A 25,023-nucleotide genomic window follows, 5' to 3' on the forward strand; every position below is an offset into this window, starting at 1 on the left:
GTTGAGACTAATCTGTTCACAGCCAAAGAGGGGTTTACTGAACCTCCAACTTTTGCATATGGACCACTTATTGGGAAGATGCAACACAGATACATATAATTTATTCATTCAACAAATATTTATGAAGCATCGATCTCTAGCATGCCAGTTCTGGTCCTGCGGGAAGTATCTAGTGTGCCAGTTTTGGTCCTGGGAATACAACAAAGTCCCTGCCTTCATGGAGCATATACCTCGAAAAGGGAAAACAGTCAGAAAAAAGTTCCATGCTGAGAACATAAAATAGATTGGTGGAGAAAGGTGGTATTTTAGGTTAGATGAAACAGGAAAATTCCTTCAAATAAGAGACATTTGAAAATATTTTATTGGTCTCAAATTTTTACATAAAATACATGATTGGCAATATTTACACATTTAATAAATTCCATTGAAGAATCAAAGTGATTTTGTAAGGCATCAAAGCAGAATACTTCTGCTACAATACATGATGCCTTAACAGAAATAAATTAGAAAATAATCAAATGTTTGACTTTCAAGTATAGTCTATTGCCCTGAAGAGTTGCAAAGGGAGTACAAAGCATTGCCATATATCCTTTACCAAGTTTTCTTTCATCTAAGGATACTTATATAACCATGGCATATTTATCCAGACTAGAAATTGGCATTTTGTGTGTGTTAAGGGGACTGTGCTGTGCATTGTGGGATATTTAATGGCATTCCTGGTCTCCACCCACTAGATGCCAGTGACCTCCCCAGCCAAGTACTGACAGTCAAAAATGTCTCCATACATTGTCTCTGGGAGACAAAAAATCACCCCTGCTCAGAAACATTGCTCTAGAAGTTTTATAGTTTTATATTTTACATTTAGGTTCATGACTTATTTGTGTATGAGACATAAAATGTGTATCAAGTTTCATTTTATGCATATGGACATCCAATTGTTTCATCACCATTTGTTGAAAAGACTGTACTTTCTCAAATGAATTGCCTTTGCACTATTGCAAATTTTGGTAGATTATATTTATGTGTGCATATTTGTGGATGCGCTGCTCTGTTCTGATGATTTATGTATCCTTTCTCCAAAACTGTAGTCTTGATTACTATGGCTTTATAACATGTCTAGATATTGGGTCATTTGAGTTCTCCAGTTTTTATTTTTCAAAGTTGTTTCTGCTATTCTAGTTGCTTTACCTTTCTATATACATTTTAGAATCAGTCTGTCAAATCATTAGAAACTCTGTTGGAATTTCAACAGAGATTGCACGGAGTCTATAGATTAAATTGGGGGAGAAATGACATCTGTACTCCATTTTTCCTTGGGGTTAAGAAACATGATATGTTTCTCTATTTAGTTTTTCTTTGAGTTCTTTCCTTAGTGTTTTATAGTTTTCAGCATACATATTCTACACCTATTTTGTTGAATATATGCATAACTATTTATTTGGGTTTGTGTGTGCATGTGTGCTTTTAAAAAGAGCATTTTAATATTCAAATTCAGAATTCATAGTTGATATATAAGAATAGCCCACTTTTGTATATTGTCCTTATATTCTATGGATATAGGATTATTTAACTCACTTATTAGTTCTAGCTTTTTGTGGATTGAGATTTTCTACAAAGATGGTAATGACATTTACAAAATAGAGATCATGCCTTCTGTGAATGTAGAAACTTTTGAAATCTCACTTTTAAAATTCTTAATTTATCTTCTGCATAGACACCCCAGCCAAGGTTTTGTCAACTTACTTTCTGGTGTTTGTATTATAAAAATAATAGATATATTGAATTTGCCTTTTAAAATTACCCATTGCCCCCTCATCAGAAGGTTTGGGTACATATTTCTCAGGGATTTGTCATGCTACTGCTGTTAAGAAACTTAGCACTAAATTAATAGTTATAAAGAGTTATGATACATTTCTACATTTCCACTTCAACCAAATTTCAAGTTTTCTAGTTTGACTCTTAAAATGTAAACAAATACTTGTTATTGAAATACGTCAATCATTCCTTGGAATGTCGACATTGACCTGAAAAGGATCCTGCACTATTTATTCTTCTAAGTCGCCATGTTCTTTAATCATGTGAACTCATTTCTCTGTACCAACTAAAGGGATGAGAGACCAGGGCAATTCCCCTAAGTGGAACTAATTAACAGCCTGACTAATGACCTGTTTTATATGTCATGCAGCTTGAAAAGATGTGCTGATTTAGGTGCTCTATGCCAGGAATTACAACCACAATTTCACATGAATTTGCTCCAAATCACCCTGAAATGGAGATGAAGTTGCAAGGTTTAATTAAGCTGGGCACTGGCAAGCTGAAAGAAAAGAGAAGCAAAAAAGATGACCACAGTTTAAGTGAAGAAGACAACAGAGAATGGACAGATGAGCTAAGAGAGGCACAGAGGCCCACAGATGTACCAGTCCTTGGAGCTTTCTCAGGACTTAATGACCTTCCAGTTCTAATCCACATATACCTTCTGTCAAACCCTTTTTCTCAAGGTAACTAAAATGATTTCTGTCCCTTATATATAAAAGTTTATTGAGATTATTTTACACTGATGAATGAGAAAATGAGAATGAAAAGCAAATTTATGAACATTAGGTAATATATTAAGAAACTAGAATTAATGACTAATCTTTACATCCTAAGCAAGACAAAGTAGTTGAGTCAATAACAAATAGGGCTTTATTTCTAATAAGTGCACCTAAAGATGAGAGATTAGGGGACTGGAGGGCACTATTAAGAAAACTGATCATTTTGTTTTATACTCAGGTCAGGGAGGAAAGTCTCAGTTTGTTTCAACTCTACATTATATCATGTAATACTTTTCTTAAAACTGAGTACTAACAACACTTAATCTCATCAATACCTGTGACCACTTTAGGAAGGAATGGGAGACAATAATTTTCTCTTGCTTTTAAGTCTCACTAATTTAGGGGCTAAAAGGCTTTTATGTCTCACTAATTTAGGGGCTAAATCTGAGTATACTCAGATTGTATGTTTAAGCCAAATTATGTCACTCTCCTAGTCCCATCTTACTGAGTAAGCCAAAGTCATATGAATGGCCTCTAAAGCATACATAATCTGGCTGCCTGGTTACATAACTAATTTTCTACTCTTCTCCATGCACACACCATTCCAGAGGTACTGGGCTGCCACCAAAGAGCTGTGAGCTTATTTAACTCTTTTCATGAAATACTCTTTCCTCTCTTGTCCATTTTCACATTTCAACAATATTTAATACCCTAACAGAAAGTACTAACTGTTAAAGGAAAATAATCCAAAAAACAAGTATAGTAAACAAAAAGGAGGTACAATAATGACTTACCCCTCTTTCAGATCGGTGCTTAAATATCACTTTTTTCAATGAAATTGTCCCTGAACACCCTATCTAAAATTGTAACCCTCTTCCACTCTCCCTCACATTTCCATTCTAACCCCACATGGTTTTTTTTCATAGCATTGTCAGAATTTTATATAAATCATATTTATTTGTCATATTTATTTTAAATCTTCATCCATTCGAATGTGAACTTCAAAAAAGCAGATTTTTTTTTACTGCTTTGTTCACTGAATCTAAAATAGTGCTTGGTGGGAATTAAAATAAAAAATATTTGATATCTAACATTATATAATAAATAATTCATGACATTTACTGAGGCCTATTAAGTGTCAGATATTGTGGCAAAGATTTTATACATGTTACTGATAATCCTCAAATTCATCCTGCAAGATACATATAATTATACTCAAAGCATTACTTCTTAAATTCAGTTTGTGTTTATCTAACACTATGATTGTGCTAAGGAAGATGTCTTGTTTCAGTATATCAAATATTATTTTCTGTAAAATATGATTTTGACATATCCCCCATTACCACAGCCACTGTAAAAGGAAAGCACAAGTTATACCAAATTTGATTGTTGAAGAGTTTTGAGTGCAAATAGCAGATCCCAGTCTAGTTAGTTTAAGCAAAATAATAATAATGATAATAATAATAATAATAATAATAATAAATCTATTGGGAAATACACAGAATCTCTGGGAGAGCCAGATAATTAAGTTTGGAGGCTGTTCAGCCACAAGTAATGCCCAAGTTATAATCACCAACTTGGCACTGTTTCTGGCTGAGCAGCCTCCAAGCTTGGAGGGGAGGACAGTCAGTTAAAGTATTACCATGGGGAACAGGCCACATGTTGCAATAAGGGTGTCACTTCTTGATGCTCTGCCACAGCTACCTTAGAAGCTCAGTGTCTCTTCAATAAACTTCGCCATCCTCACTAGGAAATGGAAGCTGCAGTGTCAATTTCACATTACTTGTTTTCAGAGTCCAAGTCTGTTCAGTAGTTCCCAAGTCACATGACTACTCCCTAACTATAATAAAGTATAGAAAACTATAAATTCTAGGTACAATTTTGATGCAGTAAGATTTTCACCATGGAAAATTCACGAAACATAGGATTCTCAAAAGGTGCTAGCCATAACGGTGACAAATGCCCATTACAGACAATAACAAAATTTAGATTTAAAATACATCACAAATCAAAATATTTCCAGTACACATGAGTTGGGCAGTGTTTTCTACTAAAATTATGTTGAAGTAATGGAGCCAATAAATGATAAGACCTCTTTCTCCTCAAAAATAGCTTTCTGATAAGGACATCAGTGAGAAACAATCTTTCTACTGATTCCAGAGGGAGAAACATAACAGTGTTTACTAAAAGGGAATGGCATGAGAATAGACTGGCTCAGAGAGGGTATAGAGCAACTCTAGCATACAAGTTGCTTATTCAAATGGTGTTTTGATTTCATTGACATTAACACATGTGGAAAAAACTATTTTTGAATTTTCAAATTAATAGTTAATTGAATAGCATGTTTCCAAAGTGAATCATAAAGAATTAATGATTAAAATAAAATTTAGAGTTCTCAAAGTTTCTTGCAGAGTTCATGAGTTTTCCCTATAATAAGTTTGAGAAGATAAGTAAAAATATATATTTTTAAGACTTTCTAGTTCTTGAAATGTTCTCCTTGACAATAATTAGAAGAAAAATAATAAAACTTTTTAAAAAATTAAGCTTTAAATAGGCAAACATATGAAAACAGATCTAAATATTTCATATATATGTTCATATACAGAAATATAAATATACATTCCTCCCAATTCAATAATAGCATGGCAAAATAGCTCTTAAATATTTAGATCAACTGTTTTTATTCTATGTTCTATGGAGTAAAACTTTATTTGTATTACCTGTACTCTTAAAATCAGAGGTGATAAAAAGAGTTAAGAAAAAAACAAACAAACCTGTGTTAGAATGTCCTCTTACTGGTTGGATTCTGAGCCCCTAGCTCTTCCCCATGACCGACCTCGAGGAGTTGTGGGTTTCTTCACCAGTCCCAGAACCTCCCACTTCTCCCTCATCTTCAGACACCTTTCAGCATCTTCCCCAGGCATTCAGTGGGTTTGGGCTGGTCAAGTTCTGAGCAGAAGCAACGGCTAAATGGAGGACCCACAGGAGAAAGTAGAGTTGCAGATCACAAATGTAGCATTTTCATTAACCATATTTCTTGATGTCGCATCTGCATTATCAGCTCAAGTGCAAGAGCTTATCTTCAAATGTACAGAAAATGCATGTTTCCTTAAAACCTGGAAGGACTTCTTGAAAGAAGGCTATGATTATTTGAGACCTGATGACTGATTTGACATGCTTAGTTGTTAAGAGTGATTGTGTAATAAGTTATTCTTCCTCATATATGATATTTGTGATCTCTTTCCAGCAGTTCTGTATATACTCAGAATGAAATTTTTCTTGATTTTCTTGGCTTTTGTGAAAGCAGAATGCTGATGCTGTTTTTATTTTTAAACAGTACTTGTTTATACATGAATATTTTCTAGTCTCTAAACTATTGTATAATCTTTAATGAAAATTAATTTCATCAGTAGATAGTTAATATTAACAGTGCCAAAGTGCTACCAGTGGCAAACTAGGTAGATCATTATTTGTTTTGCAACAAGATGCCAAGCATGTCAGAGTTTGAAGTTGAGCTTCAGCTTAAGGACATCCAGAGGTGATTTTAAGGTTGCCAATGACAGATTCAGTTCCATTAGGTTTAGTTCTCTAGAGCTAATGATTGTTTCTGATTTACTTCTATTTACCACTATATTCTCAGCACCTAAAACATTTCTCAGTCATGAAATGTTTGTTGAATCAAAAAGTCGACAAACATAATTAAAAGCTATTTTTCTTTCTATATATAACATGAAGATTGTAATTGTTTCTCCAGAAAATGTTTGAATCCAAACTTTTACTAACAAGGAAAACATTCTCTTTATACAGATCTTAACTTTGATGACAGCTTTTAAAAATATATACATATTTGTACTTCTTTTTTTTTATAGAAGGCTTTCCTTCAGAAAATGACTAGAAAGAATGCATATATTCCCCCTACTTATTTATATGGTTACTGCTTTTACAATTTTTGTATTTCATACTTTTTTGATTGCTATCTTTAAAGTGCCTTATCAAATTTATGGCTCTGTGTTATTACCTTTTGAACTTTGCAAGTTGTTTACATAATAAAGAAGTTACTTTGTTTCCAACGCATCAAACTTAAATGATGTGATTGTTTTTATATTATTTGACCTTAGTGACAATGTTCTATTTTCGCTTGTCCTGTATCTTACATTGCTTTTGGTGTTTTGTGTTATGTGTCGAGGATTAAGCCAACAAATTCTCTACCATATATAACTTCTGGACATCTTTGATATGGCATCTTAATTCCTTGTAGATACAGATGTGTACAGAACTGTATTCTAAAGCACAGAAATGGGGCTATGAAAGGGGACAGATGAATGGGCGAATAATAGTTTTGTTTAGCATATTAGATAATAGATCTTGATTAGTTTTTTAGTTAAAGATCACATATAGGATGTGATTTCTATACCAAAGACATGCTTATTTCAGTATTAGAAAAATGTTTTTCTTACACATCCTGAAAATTGCAATTTTTAAAATGTGCAAAATAAATTCTTATTGAAAGAAAAAAATAATAAAAATTTTAAAATTCAAAAAATAGAATGTCCTCTTGAATGAAATTTAGAAAAAATAATTTCATTAAAATTATACTTAGGGTTAACAGGCTACTTTCAGCAATACAGTTATTTTAAAAACAAACTACCTTAACTAGATCACAAGACATTCGTGAATATTAGAAAACAATATAAAAGGTGGCAGTTTCAGATTAACTGTTTCCAGATGAGCATGATTAACCTGGAAAAACAGAAACTTATTTGCTTTTTAAAAATTATAATGGCAATGTGCATTTACAAGTTGACAATATAAAAAAAAATGACTTACCAAATATCCTTGGTAGAAATAAGCACAATATATTGAGAAATATAGTTCCAGTCTTTTTTCTATATAATTTTTCACATGATTAGAATATTTTATATACAAACATTATTTGAAATTTTTTATCTTAGCAATTAACTTGTTATGCCATTAAAATTATTGAAAATTGCTTTAATGGCCAATTTACTATAATTTCTTCAATTTCATCACTATATAGTATTGTTAATCATATTCTGCATATTTTCCTATACTTCCCTAAGTGTGTCTTAGAAATATAATTATTAGGTTATGAAGCACAAATGTTTTAAAGGCTTTTAATGTGAATTTAGTCGACCTTTTCAAAAAGTATGATCAATTTATATTTCCACCATCAGTACATAAGGGAATTCATCTTAATGCCCCATGACAGGTTTTCAGTTTTATCATAATTTAAGATTGCTGATTTGATAAGTGAAAATCAGCATTTCACTGTTAACTGTACTCGACAGTATTCAGCACTACTGGCTGTCTCCCAACTCCAGTCTCAGTGTTGCAAATTGAAAGGAGGAACAGAAATAGAGGTATTTGGGCAGAGAAAGAGAGGACTAAGTGAGATAAGATTGAACAACTGGAATTATCAGTAACTTTTACTCAACATCTCTTTTCCTCAGTCCTCAGGACTACGGAAACAGTTCCCATTATACAGGTCAAACGGACCACACACACATTGTTTCCAATGGAAATTGTCCTTTCTCCACTAAAAGGTAAAATAGTTCTTGTTCATAATCTGGTTTCCTCTCAAGCACTGGGACAAGGAAGAAAAAAGAAAATAGGAAATGGTGACCTGTATAATTTATGGTTATAAGCTCCCTCTTAATTTCTGCCACACTTTGTTGGTACCTTCATGATAAACAAAAGTTCCATTAAAACAAATCACTTATTTTTGTCCCACATTGTAACTGTCTATTTATATATCAGTTTATCGAAATGAATTGGATCAACTTGAGGGCAAACACTTAATCACATCTTATTCTCTTGATCCCTACCACTGCATAACATGAAGAGCACATAAAGCATTTTTTAATGGTAAGCATAAAGCTTTAGCTTTGTGCACTTTACAGTAGTTAGTCTAACCAATTATTACCTCATATTTAAATAGACTACTCTCTCATGTGTTAGATCAAGTTAAATCAGGCTAGAGGATTGGGGGAAAAAAAATATCCTTATCTTAAATCAGACTACAACCTACTAAACTATAGTAGAACTAAGATGAAATATTAAAGTAATACTTCAAGGAATATTTACTAATCCATGTAGCGTCTATGAGTGATATGCTTGAGAGGCATAATTTTGCTAACAAAATATTGTGAAGTGTAATTATTAAGTATCTCTATCAATTACTGCAATGCTGGCGACCCAGTTGAGCTGGGCAAAATTTCTAAGATATAAACACCTTATTTAAATCACAACAAAGCAAAGAAAACTACTTTTATAAATCTCTGTAATTTTGCGTTGTCAAAAAATCCTATCTATATTGCTGAGAGGCCTTTAAAAACAATAGGCCGATACTATCATGAAATAATTATCCAAATGCACCCTCTAGTGGCCAAAGAGCAATTCACACACAAGCTAAGCAAAATGGCGTTTAAAATAAGGAGCATCCTGAGTAACATTTAACTGATTTTTTTCTAAATGAAAATAAAAATTATTTATGGATTTACTTTAGTTTCTCCATAGCTCTATTCAATAATACTCATTTGAAAGAAATCAACCTATCTTAGTACTAAAAAATACTTACCATGTAAAATACACACACATACAATGAAAATAAATACCCAAGTGCTCTGATGATTCTTTGTATTTTTCTGACATGTTTTCATCTCCAGAACTTCTATTCATGGTTAAGTGTTCACCTCTAGCCTAAGGAAAATTGAGCACAAATTAAACATGTCTAATCTGAAATTTCACTAAATTCTTTTTTAAATATGATGGTCTAAAATATTAAATATTCATCACAGATATCTTTTGCCATTAAACTGCATTGTTAGGTAGAATGTCCATATTTTCTATTAAACTTGACATCACAAATGTGCTAAATGTATTGTCTATGAAGATAATGCCTTAGAAAAACTTGTAACAAAAACATTTCTAATACTTTGATGTTGGAAAACACTTCAATAAAATGGTAATACATTTTTAAAAGCTGATGGCATAAGAATACAGCCAATGAAAAGCTACTTTTTATTTTTTAAAATCTGTATTTCTTACTTCAAATATTTTATTATATTTCATTGGGTTCCTATCTTTTTGGGGGAGTTCCTATCTTTCTATGTGTGGCTAAAAGATATCAGTGAATATGAACTAGCATTTTTATGTTTCATGTCTTTATTGAATAGTTTCAAATATGAAGACATTGGTGAAAAAACAAACATATAGTGGACAAGAAATAATAGTCACCATATCATCTTACGTCTTCAACCTAATGCATTTCAGAATAATACATAAGCAATTTTTACATTTTTAAGCTTACAATCATTTTTTTTCTACCATACTGTCAAATACTTGTGAAAATAAATAAAAATAAAATACATGATGCATAGGACGAGTTTTTAAAAAACTGAACTATTGCACAATAAATCAGTGTGAGAATAAAATATGCAAGTAATATAAAAATGCATTTAAATACATTGTCACAACATATTTCAAGAGTCATAAATCTATTTCACCCACTGTTTATAATAATCTCTGGGCTCTGGAACTGGATGTTTTCTTACCAGCCCATCTCCATGTGGTACATTATAACGTTTATTTACTACTGTAAAATTCAGTGAGAAACAAATATGTGCCAATTACTTATCTATCCCTTCCTTGAGCAGACAAAAAAATTATGTGGTCTTAAAAAAATACTTTGGAAAAAAGCAGTGCTTAGCCTTAGATAAAACAAGAGTTTCAAGTTCTTCATATGATTTATGAAAGGACAGAAGTGATTGAAATGGAAATCTAATATGTGCACTCGTCTTCTAAATTCATTACAGTTTATTTCAGTTGGACTATTTGTTTTGACCAATACAACTGAATAAAGATAACTGGGGGTAAAATACTAGTAAAAAGCCAGGAAAGAAACTATAAGGTAAGTAAAATGACAATTCCTATTAAGTTTATAACTCCTGCCCAAAATAAAAAGTTAATAAATTTTAGAAAAATGTAAGCCACAAATCTTTACACTGTGACTTACAGTTGATCAGAATCATAAACAAAACCTAGGAATTATATAAAAGATTTGCTTGTACCTTATAGTAAGATCAAAGCTCTTACGTTTGATTGAACAGAAATTACAGAATTGCTGCCATCAAGGAAATCTACTACTAATTACTATGCTATACTGAAAGTACAATGATTAAGAGCTGTATTGTGGTCAGATTAAAGAGAAAAAATAATTAAATTTTTGTGTATGTTGAATTAGATAAGTAAATTACGCATTAAAACAATACATTTTTAATGGGTCCTTATTGTGACATGAATGGTGTTTCAACATTATACATTAAAGAAACTATGAGTAGGAAAATTAGATATTCTCTTAACCTACTCATAACTACATCTACTTCCAGAAAAAAAAATTCAAATACTTTTTATCTGCATGCTCTGCACTAATGATTAGTTACCACAACTATTATGATTAGGTGAGGTGATTTGTTTCAAAATGCATTAAAATAATTCATTCTAAATTCAGATACAAAAATTTAAATGTTTTTAAACATGTAAGATTTTGCTGGGAATTTTGTGCTTTCTATACTAAATAATTACATTTTCAAATACAGCAAAAAATGAACTAGCAAATTAAAACTACTCTTCACAGGTTATGAAAAAGGAAGAAAAAAGTGAAATCTGGAAAAACAGTTGGAAGTAAAAAAATATGATCAACTAATACATACAGAAGTAAAAAAAATCAGTTATAAATAAAGTAAGATGGATTTGTATTTTTAGTCTTGTGTTTTTGAAAAGGAAGTTGCATAATTACATTTTTACAAAATGAGTAAGATGTTTGAATTATATAAGTAATAGAGGAGTGTTTTTTCTCTTAGTTTTTAGGATTTATAAAATAAGTTGTTGACATGCTCTACAGGAAAGTGACCTTACATACCTAATGGTAACTAAAACGATTCTCTTTAATTACAAAATTCCCAGCATCTATCCTACTATGATACTATCTTAAGATAGACACAAATGTTTATTCAAATTTTTTGCTCAAAGTTATAATTATCCTAAAGCTTGAAGGGCTAAGTACTAGAGTATGAGAGTTTATGGAAATGTACTTAATGCACTTTAACAACAGAAAAGTAACACCTAAATTAATCATTCCATTTGAAATTATTTTCTGAGTGATAAGTGATATTTCCTTGAATGGCACAGTCTGGGATATGAGATATTTATTATATACAGTATATGTACACATATAAATACATACACATTATATAGCCAAAAGATTATGCTCCAAAATTACTGGAAATGGTATTTTGAGTATTTTTAGCACAAAATAACTACAGGAAGTGACTGCTCTAGCTGTCTAAGCAGCAATAATCATAAACTCCGAATTTGGCTTTTTTTTTTTTTTGAGATTCTATTCATAGAATCATTCTTCGAATGCCACATTCACAGCAGAACTTGGCCCATTCTACAGGGTATTTAGTCCCACACTCATGGCAGAATTTTGGTAAGTTTCCAGGTGAATTTCCTTCAATGCCTTTAATATTTCCACCATTAAGGGAAGATGCATAGTCTCCATCTGGCCTAAAAATGTAAAGAAAGAATGAAAAGGTTAAGTTCACATCAGTAGTTTTCAACTCAGACCCCTGGATAAACACGACGTAAGTGTAACAATTAGCCTCCTTAATCTCATTTTAAATATTCCTTTAGTTCAAATTTTTTTTAAAAAATCCTTGTTAGTAAATACTATAATTCTAAAATTTTTTCTTTAACATTATATTTATATGCATTAGGAGAATTTATCATGACTAATTGCAGCCATGCTTTCTGTATTAGTCCATTCTCACATTGCTATAAAGAACTACTTGAGACTGGGTAACTCATAAAGAAAAGAGGTTTAATTGATCTACAGTTCTGCAGCCTGTACAGAAAGCATGGCTGGGGAGGTTTCAGGAAACTTAACAATCACAGCAGAAGGCAAAGGGGAAGTAAGCATGATTTACACGGTAGGAGCAGGAGGAAGAGAGAAGGGGCAGGTACTACACACTTTTAAACAATCAGATGTGGTGAGAACTCACTCACTATCACAAGAGCAGCAATGGGGAAGTCTGCCCCCATGATCCAATTGCCTACCACCAGGCCTCTCCTCCCACATTGAGGGTTTACAATTTCACATGAGATTTGAGCAGGGACACAAATCCAAACCACATTCCCTTCCATCTCTTTGTGCTAGGAATTTACCACATTGGGAGCAGAATGAACATTTATGACGTCCTTTCTGCAAACCCATCTCTAAAGGGAAAACTGAAACCCAACCCTGAAGAAAGACAGAAATCCTTAGGTTTCAAGTCTCTCTCCTTGGTCACAAGGATTGTAAGGTGATACCTGTAGCATTTAATTTTATTATTTAATTGTATTAAATTATTGTGATGCAATAAATACTTAAAACAAGCTCTTATGCATACCCTCACAGGGAGGTCTCCATTAACAAAACATGTTAATAAAAGTAAAATAGATGCTAAACTACACACTATAACAACATTTTAGAGCAAAAAGCTTGAGATTATAAAGGTTTTATCACAGATGTCAGACATTAAAGAAATGCAGATTCTACTGATGAAATAATTAATTGGAAGAACAGCTATTTGATTCCTATAAAAACATGTTTACATTCCCTAGTGGCATGTGTTCTTCTGAGAACATGATACTTATTTTAAAGTCCCTGGAAAGGGACCTTTTAATCGCTAGGAGGATTATAAGCATGACATTACTGAAAAAAAAATTCCTTTTTTTTCCACAGAGGTAGTTATTGAAGAATTCTAGGTGCTACTCAGTTTGGGTGCATCTTTCATACAAGCAGTTTAGGAGTGATAAAAACAAGCAAAAACTGGACTTTCTAATGAAAGGTACTAGTGATTTAAAAGAGACAAAAATAAGGGTAAATGTCAGCATTTTATGGTACTTCTTTCCCTCCTCTTTAAGCTCCACTAGAGAGAGGCTGTAGAATTACTGCAAACTGCCGCATCAAGAAACATACTCTCTTAGATATTGAGAGCAAATTTACAGCATAAGCGTAATTCCTTTAAACTACAAAGAAGATACTAATGCATTAGAATACATAACCCCAGGCAAGAAAGAGTGCCAAGGGAAAATAAGTCAGCTTTATTGTCAATGACATATGTAAGAACTATTTCAAAAAATAAAAGGTCATTACAATGCTAGAGTACACACATTCAAGGAACTCAACACACATACTAACATTAACAAATATCAAAACTTCAACATAAATAGATATTGCCTAATTTCTTTGCATAGTGGTTGGCAAATTTATACCCCCAGTGGTAATATCTTGATTCCTTACACTTTCTAACACCATTTGCACTGTCAAGAGTTTTTTGGTTTTGCTGACCTGATGAGAGTGAAATGGATGGTAGTTTAGTCTACCACTGATTTAATGTACATTTCCTGATTGTGAGACTGAATATTTTTTCATGTTTGTGTTGTTTGTTTTTGCCATTTGGATTTTTTCTACTGTGAATTGACTATTCCCTATTCCCAACTCTCACCGAAACCCAAAGCCATTTTCTACTGTATGTTTTTTTTTAAACTTTATTTGTAGAAATTCCCAACAATTCCTAGACAATAATTTGTTGGTTTATGTATATAGTAAGTATCCTCTCTCAAGCAATCATGCTATTTCATTTTAACCATGGAGCTTTTTATAGCACTAGTTTGCATTTAGACAGGATCAAATATATCAATTTTTTGCTATGCAATTTGCATTTGCTAAATTATTCAAGAAATCCTTTACTAACACAGATGAAAATGAAACTTTCTTACGTTTTATTCTAAAATCTGGATAGCCTTTCTTTCCACATTTAGGACTAATTTTGTTGACATGTAACTGACTGTTTTATACCTGATATGAGGTAGAAAGTTTTTCTCCACATATGGATGCCCAATAGTCTGAGTACTCCCACTTCCCAAATCTCTATTGCTACTTCGGAAATGTGGCAAATTTCCAGTTACTTATGAGGCTGGGTTCTCTTGATTAACACTCCATTGTGATCTACTGTTCTGTTTGTCTATTCTTGAATCAGTATCACACTGCCTTAATTACTACAGCTTCATACATCATTCACATATTTTTCTCTTTAACTTGTCCTGGCTAATATTAGGCTGTTGTGCTTCATATATATTTTGTAAACAACTTGTCAAGATTCACAAATTTTGTTTGAAAATTTCACAAATTTATACATTAATTTTGAGGAGAATAGATAGCTGTACAAGACAGCTTCATAATATTAAAGTTTTTATTTTATAAAGAAGGTATGTAGAGGCATACCTTAGAGACACTGCAGGTTTGGTTCCAAACCACTGCTAAAATGCAAATACTACAATAAAGCAAATTACATAAATTTTTTTGGTTTCCCAGTACATAATAAGATTTTATATTATACTGTAGTCTATTTAAGTGTGTAACAGTATTATGTCTAAAACAACAATGTATACATGTACACAATTTAAAAATACTTTATTGCTAAAAAATTCTAACAATCATCTGAGTTTTCAGGAAGTTGTAAACTATCTTCAAGTAGAAGGTTTTGCCTCAATGTTGATTCCTGCTGACTGATCAAGGATGGTGGCTGTTGAAGGTCCAGGTGGCTGTGGCAATTTCTTAAAATAAAATAATGAAGCAAGTGTGCCACATCGATTGACTTCCTTTTATGAATCATTTCTCCATAGCATGTGATGCTATTTGAGAGCATTTTACCCACAGAATTTCTTTTGAAATTGGGGTCAGTTGTCTCAAACTCTGCTTTGCTTTATCAACTAATTTTATGAAATACTCTAAATCCTTCATTGTCATTTCAGTGATGCTCACAGCATCTTCACCAGGAGTAGATTACATGTAAAAGAAACCACTTTCTATCTTTCTTTTCTTCTTTTTTCTTTTTTTTTTTTGAGATGGAGTCTCGCTCTGTCACCCTGGTTGGAGTGCAATGGCCCCATCTTCTCGACTCACTGCAACCTCCACCTTCCAGGTTCAAGCAACTCTCCTGCCTTTGCCTCCAGAGTAGCTGGGACTACAGGCATGCACTACCATGCCCACCTAATTTTTGTACTTTTAGTAGAGACAGGGTTTCACCATATTGTCCAGGCTCGTCTTGAACTCCTGACTTTAGGTGATCCACCCACCTCGGCCTCCCAAAGTGATGGAATTACAGATGTGAGCCACCGCAACTCCTCATCCATTTCAGTTTTATCCTGAGATTGCAGCAGTTCAATGACATCTTCAGGCTTCCCTTCTGATTCTAGTTCTTTTGCTATTTTCAGTGTATCTGCAGTTACCTCCTCCAATGAAGTCGTAAGTCCCTCAAAGTCATCCATGAAGTTTCGAAACAACTTCTTCCAAACTTATTTTGACCTCTTCCCATAAATCACATACGTTCTTAGTGGCATATAGAATGGTTAATCCTTTATAGAAGGTTTTCAGATTACTTTGCCCAAATCCATTAGAAATGTACAATATTAAAAGCTCGATTAAAAGAAAAAAATCAGGTTTTCTATAAATAGCTTGTTACTTAGTTTGTATATGGTCCTTGGAAAACTACCCTATACTCATTTTTATTTTAGTTATTATGATAGCAGAGTTAAACATACCTGGCTATGTAGCTCTCAGTATATGTTTTTCTTTTGTTTGTAAGCACACCTGGGGACGGATTTCTTGCCAAACTAGGTGGTGTGGAATTTCGAGGTTTGACATTAGCTCTAAAAAAAGAGAAACAATAATGGAAAAGTATTGAACAGTGAGCATCTGTTTCTCAAATTACGTATTCACATGATTAGAAAGAATACTTAGAAGCTTCAGAGAAGTTCAAAAGACTAAAGTCCCAATAATTAATTTAAATCTGAAAACAGATAGTAGTTAATATTAAAGATAAACCAAATAATTTTGCAGTTACTAACCCTATCCTCACAGCAAATAAAATCAACTAAAATATGTATATATGTTTTACATGAAATTTTTAAAGTAATCATTCTGAAAGACACATTTTTAAAAAGTTTAAAACTTTATTTCCCTAAAAACATATATTCTGGTAAATGTGTATTGACAACTATTAAATAAACATGCATTTTATTATTATTCTAGGCAAATATGCTGTGGTTAAAAAAGAATTTCTTTTGGTAGTCACATTAAAGGATAATATTCAATTTATGAAAGTTCTTAAAAGCAGCAACTAAAATAAATGAGTTAATATAACATTCCCTGGGCAATCTAAAATCAGAGAGACTTCTCGTTGGATCATCTCTGACTCTCCATTTTGAAACTTTAAGAATCAAAGAGAGTTTAGAAAGCTAAATGATGATATAACACTAAAAGTAGAGGCTTGGGAATTCAGATGAATTTAGATGCAAATGTCAATGCTACTGACAGCTTTGTGACAGCGAATCTGAGTCTCGTCATTTATAAAATGATCACTTAAAGACAGGTTATGAGATAAAAAGTACAATTCATATAAATATTTAGATAGTTGATGATAATACTATTACTACTGCTATTGCCACTACAAGTTTACATTTATATAATAGTGCTTATTCCATGCCAAATACAATTCTAATTATTTTGCACATAGAAATTTATTTATCCCAATAATCCTATGAAATAGGTAGGATTATTAACTTCTTCTACAGATGAGACCTATGAGGTAAAGAGCCCCTAAGTTACTTACCCAAGGTGACACTGCTAGTATGTTGAAAAGCTAGGATTTAGATGTTCATTAAAGCATAGTTCCCTCTCTTTCTACACAGCTTTAATCAAATCTTTACATTTCATAGGTAAGCAGTGTTGTGTTATATGAACAAGCAGAGTATTTTAAAATATACCTCCAGATTAGAGATTCTTAAATTTTGATTGAAATTCTTCTTACTCTACTTATATGGCAAAGTAGGAGAGAGTACCCTAAAACTGTAAATAGCTGCTTCCAAAGTACGTGCAGGTAACAACAACATCCACTACCTTTCAAAGATCTACTACATGACAAATATGAAGCTAGGTACTACACATACCTTATTTAATGTCCCCCAGATCTCAGAAGATATTATTTCTATTTTAAAGTGGAAGTGTGTTTAGAGAGATTATATAAATTGTGAAGCTATTATGTGGCCAGAGCAGTACTTGAACTTAAGTGGGATATATTACAGAACTCATACTCAATATACAATGCTGTCATTCAAAGTGGTTGCTTTGCATGGTTGCTTCTTTAAATTACTTCTAACCTTCAGCAAGCAAAGAATCACCTCGGTGCATGAATGGAATGCCCTGCACCTCTTCAAATGCTCACTCGAAATCCAACCATGAGGTGTACTCTACTTTTGTATAGCCTCTTTTGGGATATTGTAGAACTACTAGAGTCCCTTTCTAGAAATTCAGTCTCTAAGAAATCATTGTCAAAGAATGGTATTTAAATAGGAAGAATACTTTTTTTTGCGGGGGTGGGGGGTTGGGAGGGGGTTAAGTGCATAAGTTATACATACAATACAAATACACCCATGAACATACACATAATGTCACCATATCAGTAACTTAAGGTTGTTCAAAATGTTTATATTTAGAGGAAAATGTAAGAGATTATCATCGTTAATAGCTACCAATATTAAATACCTGTCATTTATTTTTAGTAACATCTTTTAAGAGGTGAAATCTGAAAGTCAAGAATCATTTAGATTGGGAAGCACAACTGTCTGTCTTGATCACTTAAAACAACTTGCCCCAGTCTTACACAGGCCACAGATTTTTCCTCCTGTTCAGAATCTGAAAAGCATTACTCTTACTGTGCATCTAGAATCTACCTGCTACAGCTCATATGAATAATTAAAGGTTTAATTTTGGAATTCTACTCAATCCATCTTACTGCTAGTCACTGCTACTGTGAGATCTGCTTCAGAGGGTTCTGACAGTAGAAGCAACACAATGAAAAACAGCTTGTGGCATAAACTCTTCCTGCTAGGATTTATCACTAACTACTTAAAAATAACAAATGGCCGGGCGCGGTGGCTCAAGCCTGTAATCCCAGCACTTTGGGAGGCCGAGGCGGGTGGATCACGAGGTCAAGAGATAGAGACCATCCTGGTCAACATAGTGAAACCCCGTCTCTACTAAAAATACAAAAAATTAGCTGGGCATGGTGGCGCGTGCCTGTAATCCCAGCTACTCAGGAGGCCGAGACAGGAGAATTGCCTGAGCCCAGGAGGCGGAGGTTGCGGTGAGCCGAGATCGCGCCATTGCACTCCAGCCTGGGTAACAAGAGTGAAACTCCGTCTCAAAAAAAAAATAAATAAATAAATAAATAAATAAATAACAAATGGCTGCTGCTAGTATCGCAAAGACCTCTCCTATCTTTGTTTATCTAGTTAAGTTTATTATTACTTTTCCTACCTACATAGTGAGCAGACTGTTGTAATAGGTGTTGGTTTAAAAGTTAACTAACTTATTCTGTTTAATAATATATATTCTACCATTAATAGGTAAATTAATTTTTAGGCCTTAATTTCATATGAGGGCTAGAATTGAGACCCAAATTAGTAAACCTTGAAGATTCATGCTGTAGAGTTTCAAAATAACTGCCATTGCCACACTCTTTTCAGCCAGCAGGCCAGAACTGAAAGAAGAGTTATTCAGCAGTGTCATACTCTTTCCAGGTTGTAGGCAGAATTTACAGCCATCTAAGAAAAGACTAAGGACCCTTGGATTGAAAGTTCCCTAAATCTTTTTTTTCCTGGCTTTCTATAATAGTTCACCATTTGCTTATCTAAAAGATAATCTAACAACATCATATACTACACAAGACATTATTTTTCTTAAACTCAATTTTTTAAAACTATTTAAAAAATCCTAATTACTCCTAAAGAAGAACTTAATAAAAACAATTATTAAATGTGACTGCAATTTAAAGCCTCTAAAAATTAATATTTAATGGAATAAAATGTATAATCTCAAATGTTTTAAATCCTGGACTATTCGGCACATTTTGGCTTAGAAATTATTAAACAGATTTAAGTACAAGACAGTAATAGTATAGTACTCCATTATATAAAGCTTTTTTTTTTTTTTTTTTTTTTTGAGACGGAGTTTACTCTTGTTACCCATGCTGGAGTGCAATGGCGCGATCTCGGCTCACTGCAACCTCTGCCTCGTGGGTTCAAGCAATTCTCCTGCCTCAGCCTCCTGAGTAGCTGGGATTACAGGCACGTGCCACCATGCCCAGCAAATTTTTTGTATTTTTAGTAGAGACAGGGTTTCACCATGTTGACCAGGATGGTCTCGATCTCTTGACCTCGTGATCCACCCGCCTCGGCCTCCCAAAGTGCTGGGATTACAGGCTTGAGCCACCGCGCCCGGCCTATATAAAGCTTTAAAAAAGATATCTGAAAAAAATTAACCAAACTGAGTTACAAATACTTACTTGTAAATAGGTAATAACTCATGTCTTTTGATGGAGCTGTCTGATTTTGTATCACTGTCATACAACCTTTGCACATGTCTTCCAGTTCGAAGTGGAGGGCCTAACTTGTCCATATTACTATTAAAATATACAAAGGTGTACCCATAAGGAGATTGCTACTGTTTGTTTCCTTTTATAAAGTTTTTTTTTTTTTTAAGACATTATTCTGGTTCATCAGAAATCTACTCCCCAAGCCCTTAATTTTATCTGACTGTCAAGGTAAGAACTAATGTTCAAAAGAATCCTCAGAGAGAGTTCATAAAATGTGCACTATTAGATCTGCAAATTCTGACTATGCAGGCTACCCTACATATCCAAACAAATGTCAAATTACACATAGCAGGGCAATGGAATCAATGAAGAAACTTACGGAGGACAACTATTTCAAAAATAAAAATAAAAAATTCATGAAGCTGTAAGTGAAATGAACGTTGTTATTCACAAATAATTTTTCTTCCTCCTTGAATTCATAAAAACTTTCTCTATTCTTCATATTATCTATTTGCTTGCTTTTTAAAATTCCACAAATAAGGAACTGAATAAACAACATTTACCTCATCTGACTTTCTAACCCCACTGACTTTCTAACAAAAAAGTGACTTTATTTCTGAAATTTAGCCAAAGTAAAACAGGACTCTGCATGGAGAAAACAAGGATGGCAATTCTAAAAATCACATACAATAATGGTAAGGGGTCATTCCATCTAAACACACATACACACACACATGCACACACACCCTTGCAAACACACAACTTAACCACAATTATAAAGAATTTTCATCTAGAGGACAGCAGTACAAACTGCAGGAATCAGCCAACCAAATAACTGAATCATGTGAATTATCACCAATCAACACCTAGTCATAATAGGGAGCAGGGAAGATTAAGTTAGGAAATTAGGAAACTATCTTATTTGCCTACTGAATAACACATCACTGCTTGCTAACTTTAAAAGTCTGCTCTTTTTAAGAGATGTTTGCTCACTCATTTCTTTGCTTACACTGACTATAAACCCTGGTCATCTACTACATGTCAGGCACTGTGGAACATTCTGGGGATGTGGTGGTAAATAAGATAGATCTGATGCTTGTTCTTAGGCAGTTTAGTGTTTGAAAGGAATGTGTTCATCTTTCTAGATTATAGATATCTAAGAGGAGGGACACATTTTATTAATATTTGTCTTCTTTCAGTAGCTTATACACAGCAGGCATTTTGTTGAAAAAATTGATATTCATACTTTGCAGGTGGTGGTGTTTACATGAGGATTTAAAGTTCTTAAAAGCAGACTTCATTAAATAAATACATTAAATATAATTTCTAAAATATTTTAAATTAAATTTTTTTAATTTGTTAAAAATTACTAAGAAAGCCACCTATTGAAATTTTAATTAAACAATCTGATTTTATTCTAAATCCTTAATTATCAAAACATGTTTGTTCCAAACAGTGCTTATCTTAGAAAAGGCACCTGTGATTCTGAAAACAAGGAATACAAGTTTTCTTTCTCAGAAAAAAGTTACTGAAATTAAAATTTAGAAAACTTTTAATTATATTTTAAAAACATATTCCTCTTATATAAGAAATGGTTGCCCGGTGCAGTGGCTCACGCTTGTAATCCCTGCACTTTGGGAGACCGAGGCAGGTGGATCACGAGGTCAGGAGTTCAATACCAGCCTAGCCAAGATGGTGAAATCCCATCTCTACTAAAAATACAAAAATTAGCTGGACATGGTGGCACACACCTGTAATCCCAGCTACTTGGGAGGCTGAGGCAGAGAACTACTTAAACCTGGGAGGCAGAGGTTGCAGTAAGTGGAGATTGTGCCACTGCACTCCAGCCTGGGTGACAGAGATAGACTCCTTTTCAAAAAAAGAAAAAGAAAAAGAAATGGTCAAATCCTACATGTGATATAACAAAGTTCAATTCAAGAAAAATGTGTAAAATCTAATAAAAATCTAAAGGTAATTATCTAATAGAAATATTACATATATAAAAAGATTGCCAATATTTTCAGATTTTGAAAATGAATGCTAATTTTTAGGCTAAAATCACTTCATAATTTATATTCTAAGTTGCCATTAAGCTATCTATCAAAAAAATCTGTAAATTCCAATAATCAAGATTTTATACATAAAACACTTTTGCAGGCTTACAAAATACTCATAGCTGAATGAGTATGGTGACGATATCAACCTATTCCAGATTTGAAATAAACTTTAACATAGGAAAAGTCGTTTACTGTTGATACCAGGAGAGTGAATTCTCTTAGGAAATAAGTAATTTTAGTCTGGCTTAATAGGTACCTTGTAGAACTATAGCAAGCACTATAGATTGAGATATAAGAAAAATATGATTTCTGAAAAAATATCAGGAAAAGAATTTAGCAGATGGTATTTTGCACCTTTGTACACCTCTCTAGTTATAATGCTATAAGGCAATCTTGTTTAACCTGCAGTTAGCAAGCCACATGCCACCCAAGCTGGCTTTGAATGCAGCCCAGTACAAATTCGTAAACTTTCTTAAAAGATGATGAAATTTTTTTGCATATTTTTTTTTAGTTCATCAGCTATCATCAGTGTTTGTGTATTTTACATGTGGCCCAAGACAATTCTTCTTTCAATGTGGCCCAAAAGATTGAACACCCACTTCTCTAAGGCAAAGTTTTGAAATGTGTCATAGCTCTACTTTTGATCCTAAATTCATCAATCTTACATTACTAATTAGTATCTCAATTCCATAGCAAAGTTAGCTTCCTATCCAAAATCTTCAACCATTGTTACCCAAATAAGAAGCCAAGCTCTGAAATTCTAGGTTATTACAAGCATTTCTACATCAACAATAAAAGTTGATAAAAATTTACATAAAGCTCCACACAAATTTAATACACACACCAAAAAACTGGATTATGAAAAGAGCATGTTTCCTACTCTTACAAAAATGTACCCCAATACTAAAGACATTTACTTCTTAATGTTTTTAATAAGGTATGAGAAACAAAATATAATTTTTTAATTAAAACATGCTCTGTACATACATTTGGTTGCTCTAATTTTATGTGTATTACAGTTGATCTCTAAAGTAAATGTGTTTTTCATAGTAACTAAAAGGAAGTAAATCTCTGAAATTTGGTAGTTTAGCTACTGAAAATTATTAGCTGAAATAGTCATTTAAACTGGTAATAAATCATTAAGAAAACAGAGTTCCCAAGATACAACTGTGTAAACTCCATGACACAATTGAAATGGGGCAGTATTTATTTAAAAGATCTGTGTTTTACTATACTTCTAAAATTTCCTAGGATTAAAGATAATCATCTTTTGGCCAACACAGTGGCTCACATCTGTAATCTCAGCACTTTGGGAGGCCAATGCAGGTGGATCACTTGAGGTCAGGAGTTTGAGACCAGCCTGACTAAGAAGGTGAAACCTAGTCTCTACTAAAAATAAAAAAAATTGCCAGTTGTAGTGGCATATGCCTGTAATCCCAGCTACTAGAGAGGCTGAGGCAGAAGAATCACTTTAACCCAGGAGGCTGAGGTTGCAGGGAGCCGAGATCACACCACTGTACTCCAGCCTGGGCAACAAGAGTGAAATTCCTTCTCAAAAAAAAAAAAAAAAAGAGAGAATTATCATTTAGAACAAAGGAAAAACTTCCCACCTGTATTTTTTAAACAAATCTGTTAAAATTGTCCTACAAATTTATTGATTTGCTTTTCTATATTTTAAAAAAGGTTTTAAAAAGTGTTTGTTTTTGAGAGGGAGACTCCCTCTGTTGCCCAGGCTGTAGTACAATGGTGCAATCTCAGCTCACTGCAACCTCCACTTCCCAGGTTCAAGTGATTTTCCTGCCCCAGACTCCTGAATAGCTGGGATTACAAACTCCCACCACCACCCCCAGCTAATTTTTGTACTTTTAGTGGAGATGAGGTCTCACCACGTTGGTCAGGCTTGTCTCAAACTCCTGACCTTGGGATTTTATTTTATCTTTAATGGAGATGAGTGAGGTCCTGCTATGTTGCCCAGGCAGGTCTCAAACTCCTGGGCTCAAGTGACTCTCCCACCCTGCCCTCCAAAAGTTTTGGTATTACAGGTGTGAGCCACTGTGCCTGGCCTAATACACGAACTAGAAGTAAACAATCAAACATATGAGAATTTTTCCAAGTGTAAAAATAAATTTCTCTGTGGCATGATTCTATTACAGATCATTGGTATGCCTGATTAAAGCAGACCACAATAAAGATTACATACACCAGACTTTAAACAATTGCAATCCATTGAAATAATAGCATTTACTAATCTCAGCAAATGCTCGATTTATTGAGCATTACACCTGATCAAATGTTTTAATTCAACGTTTACCCAATCCTGAATCATTCATATAAATCAAAATAAAAAGTTGTTATACGAACTTCAAATAATTCTTTAACTTGTAACAGGACAATAATTCCATGATGTGCCAATAGATTAACAATGAGGGAATTAATTTATTAATTACCTTTTTTCATTTATTCACCAAAAATATTTTTTTAGCCTAGGCATTCTGCTAGATTTTACAGTTACAAATGGAAGCAAGGCAGACATAGTATTTGTCACCATGGAGCTTACAATCTAGCAAGAGAAACAAATCATTGCTCGGTAGTTATTAAAAAAAAAAGGAAAGAAAGAAAAAGGAACTCAGCCACCAAACAGACAGCTAATTTAATATAGTAACATTGAACGGTTCTAATTTAATATAGTAACATTGTAATGTTCCAGTTGATATAGTAATATATTGGTAGAAATGACCTCCGCCACTCTCTTTCCAGTAGTTGGAAACCTTTCTTTAATCTGTAAGTATCTTATACAGAATGGACAATCAGAATTTGAACAGATATAATTGATAGTTATATATGATACAGGACAACCAAAAGTATGTATTCTTCATGGCATTATAAGCAATGCACAACTCACAAAATTACTGTACTCAAAATCTCTGCTCG

General features: G+C 33.2%; 1 protein-coding gene across 5 annotated transcripts in view; it reads right to left on the bottom strand.

Moving 5' to 3' along the window:
* Positions 1-25,023, bottom strand: part of ZC2HC1A (zinc finger C2HC-type containing 1A) — a 64,457-nt gene that overhangs the window by 4,888 nt on the left and 34,546 nt on the right. For 2 of the 5 annotated variants that reach the window (XM_010350900.2, XM_003940194.2), the window contains exons 8-9: positions 16,203-16,310; positions 9,702-12,122 (exon numbers count right to left, since the gene is read on the bottom strand). In XM_010350900.2, coding sequence (XP_010349202.1) covers positions 11,957-12,122; positions 16,203-16,310 — 274 coding nt within the window. In that variant the 3' untranslated portion in view covers positions 9,702-11,956. Of the gene's footprint in view, positions 1-1,361; positions 9,255-9,701; positions 12,123-16,202; positions 16,311-20,005; positions 20,123-25,023 lie in introns of those variants that run through there. The other 3 variants (XR_012514112.1, XR_012514111.1, XM_074386967.1) reach the window with 3 other exon arrangements.

This window comes from Saimiri boliviensis, chromosome 15, assembly GCF_048565385.1.
Source record: "Saimiri boliviensis isolate mSaiBol1 chromosome 15, mSaiBol1.pri, whole genome shotgun sequence".
Taxonomy (NCBI): Eukaryota; Metazoa; Chordata; class Mammalia; order Primates; family Cebidae; genus Saimiri; species Saimiri boliviensis.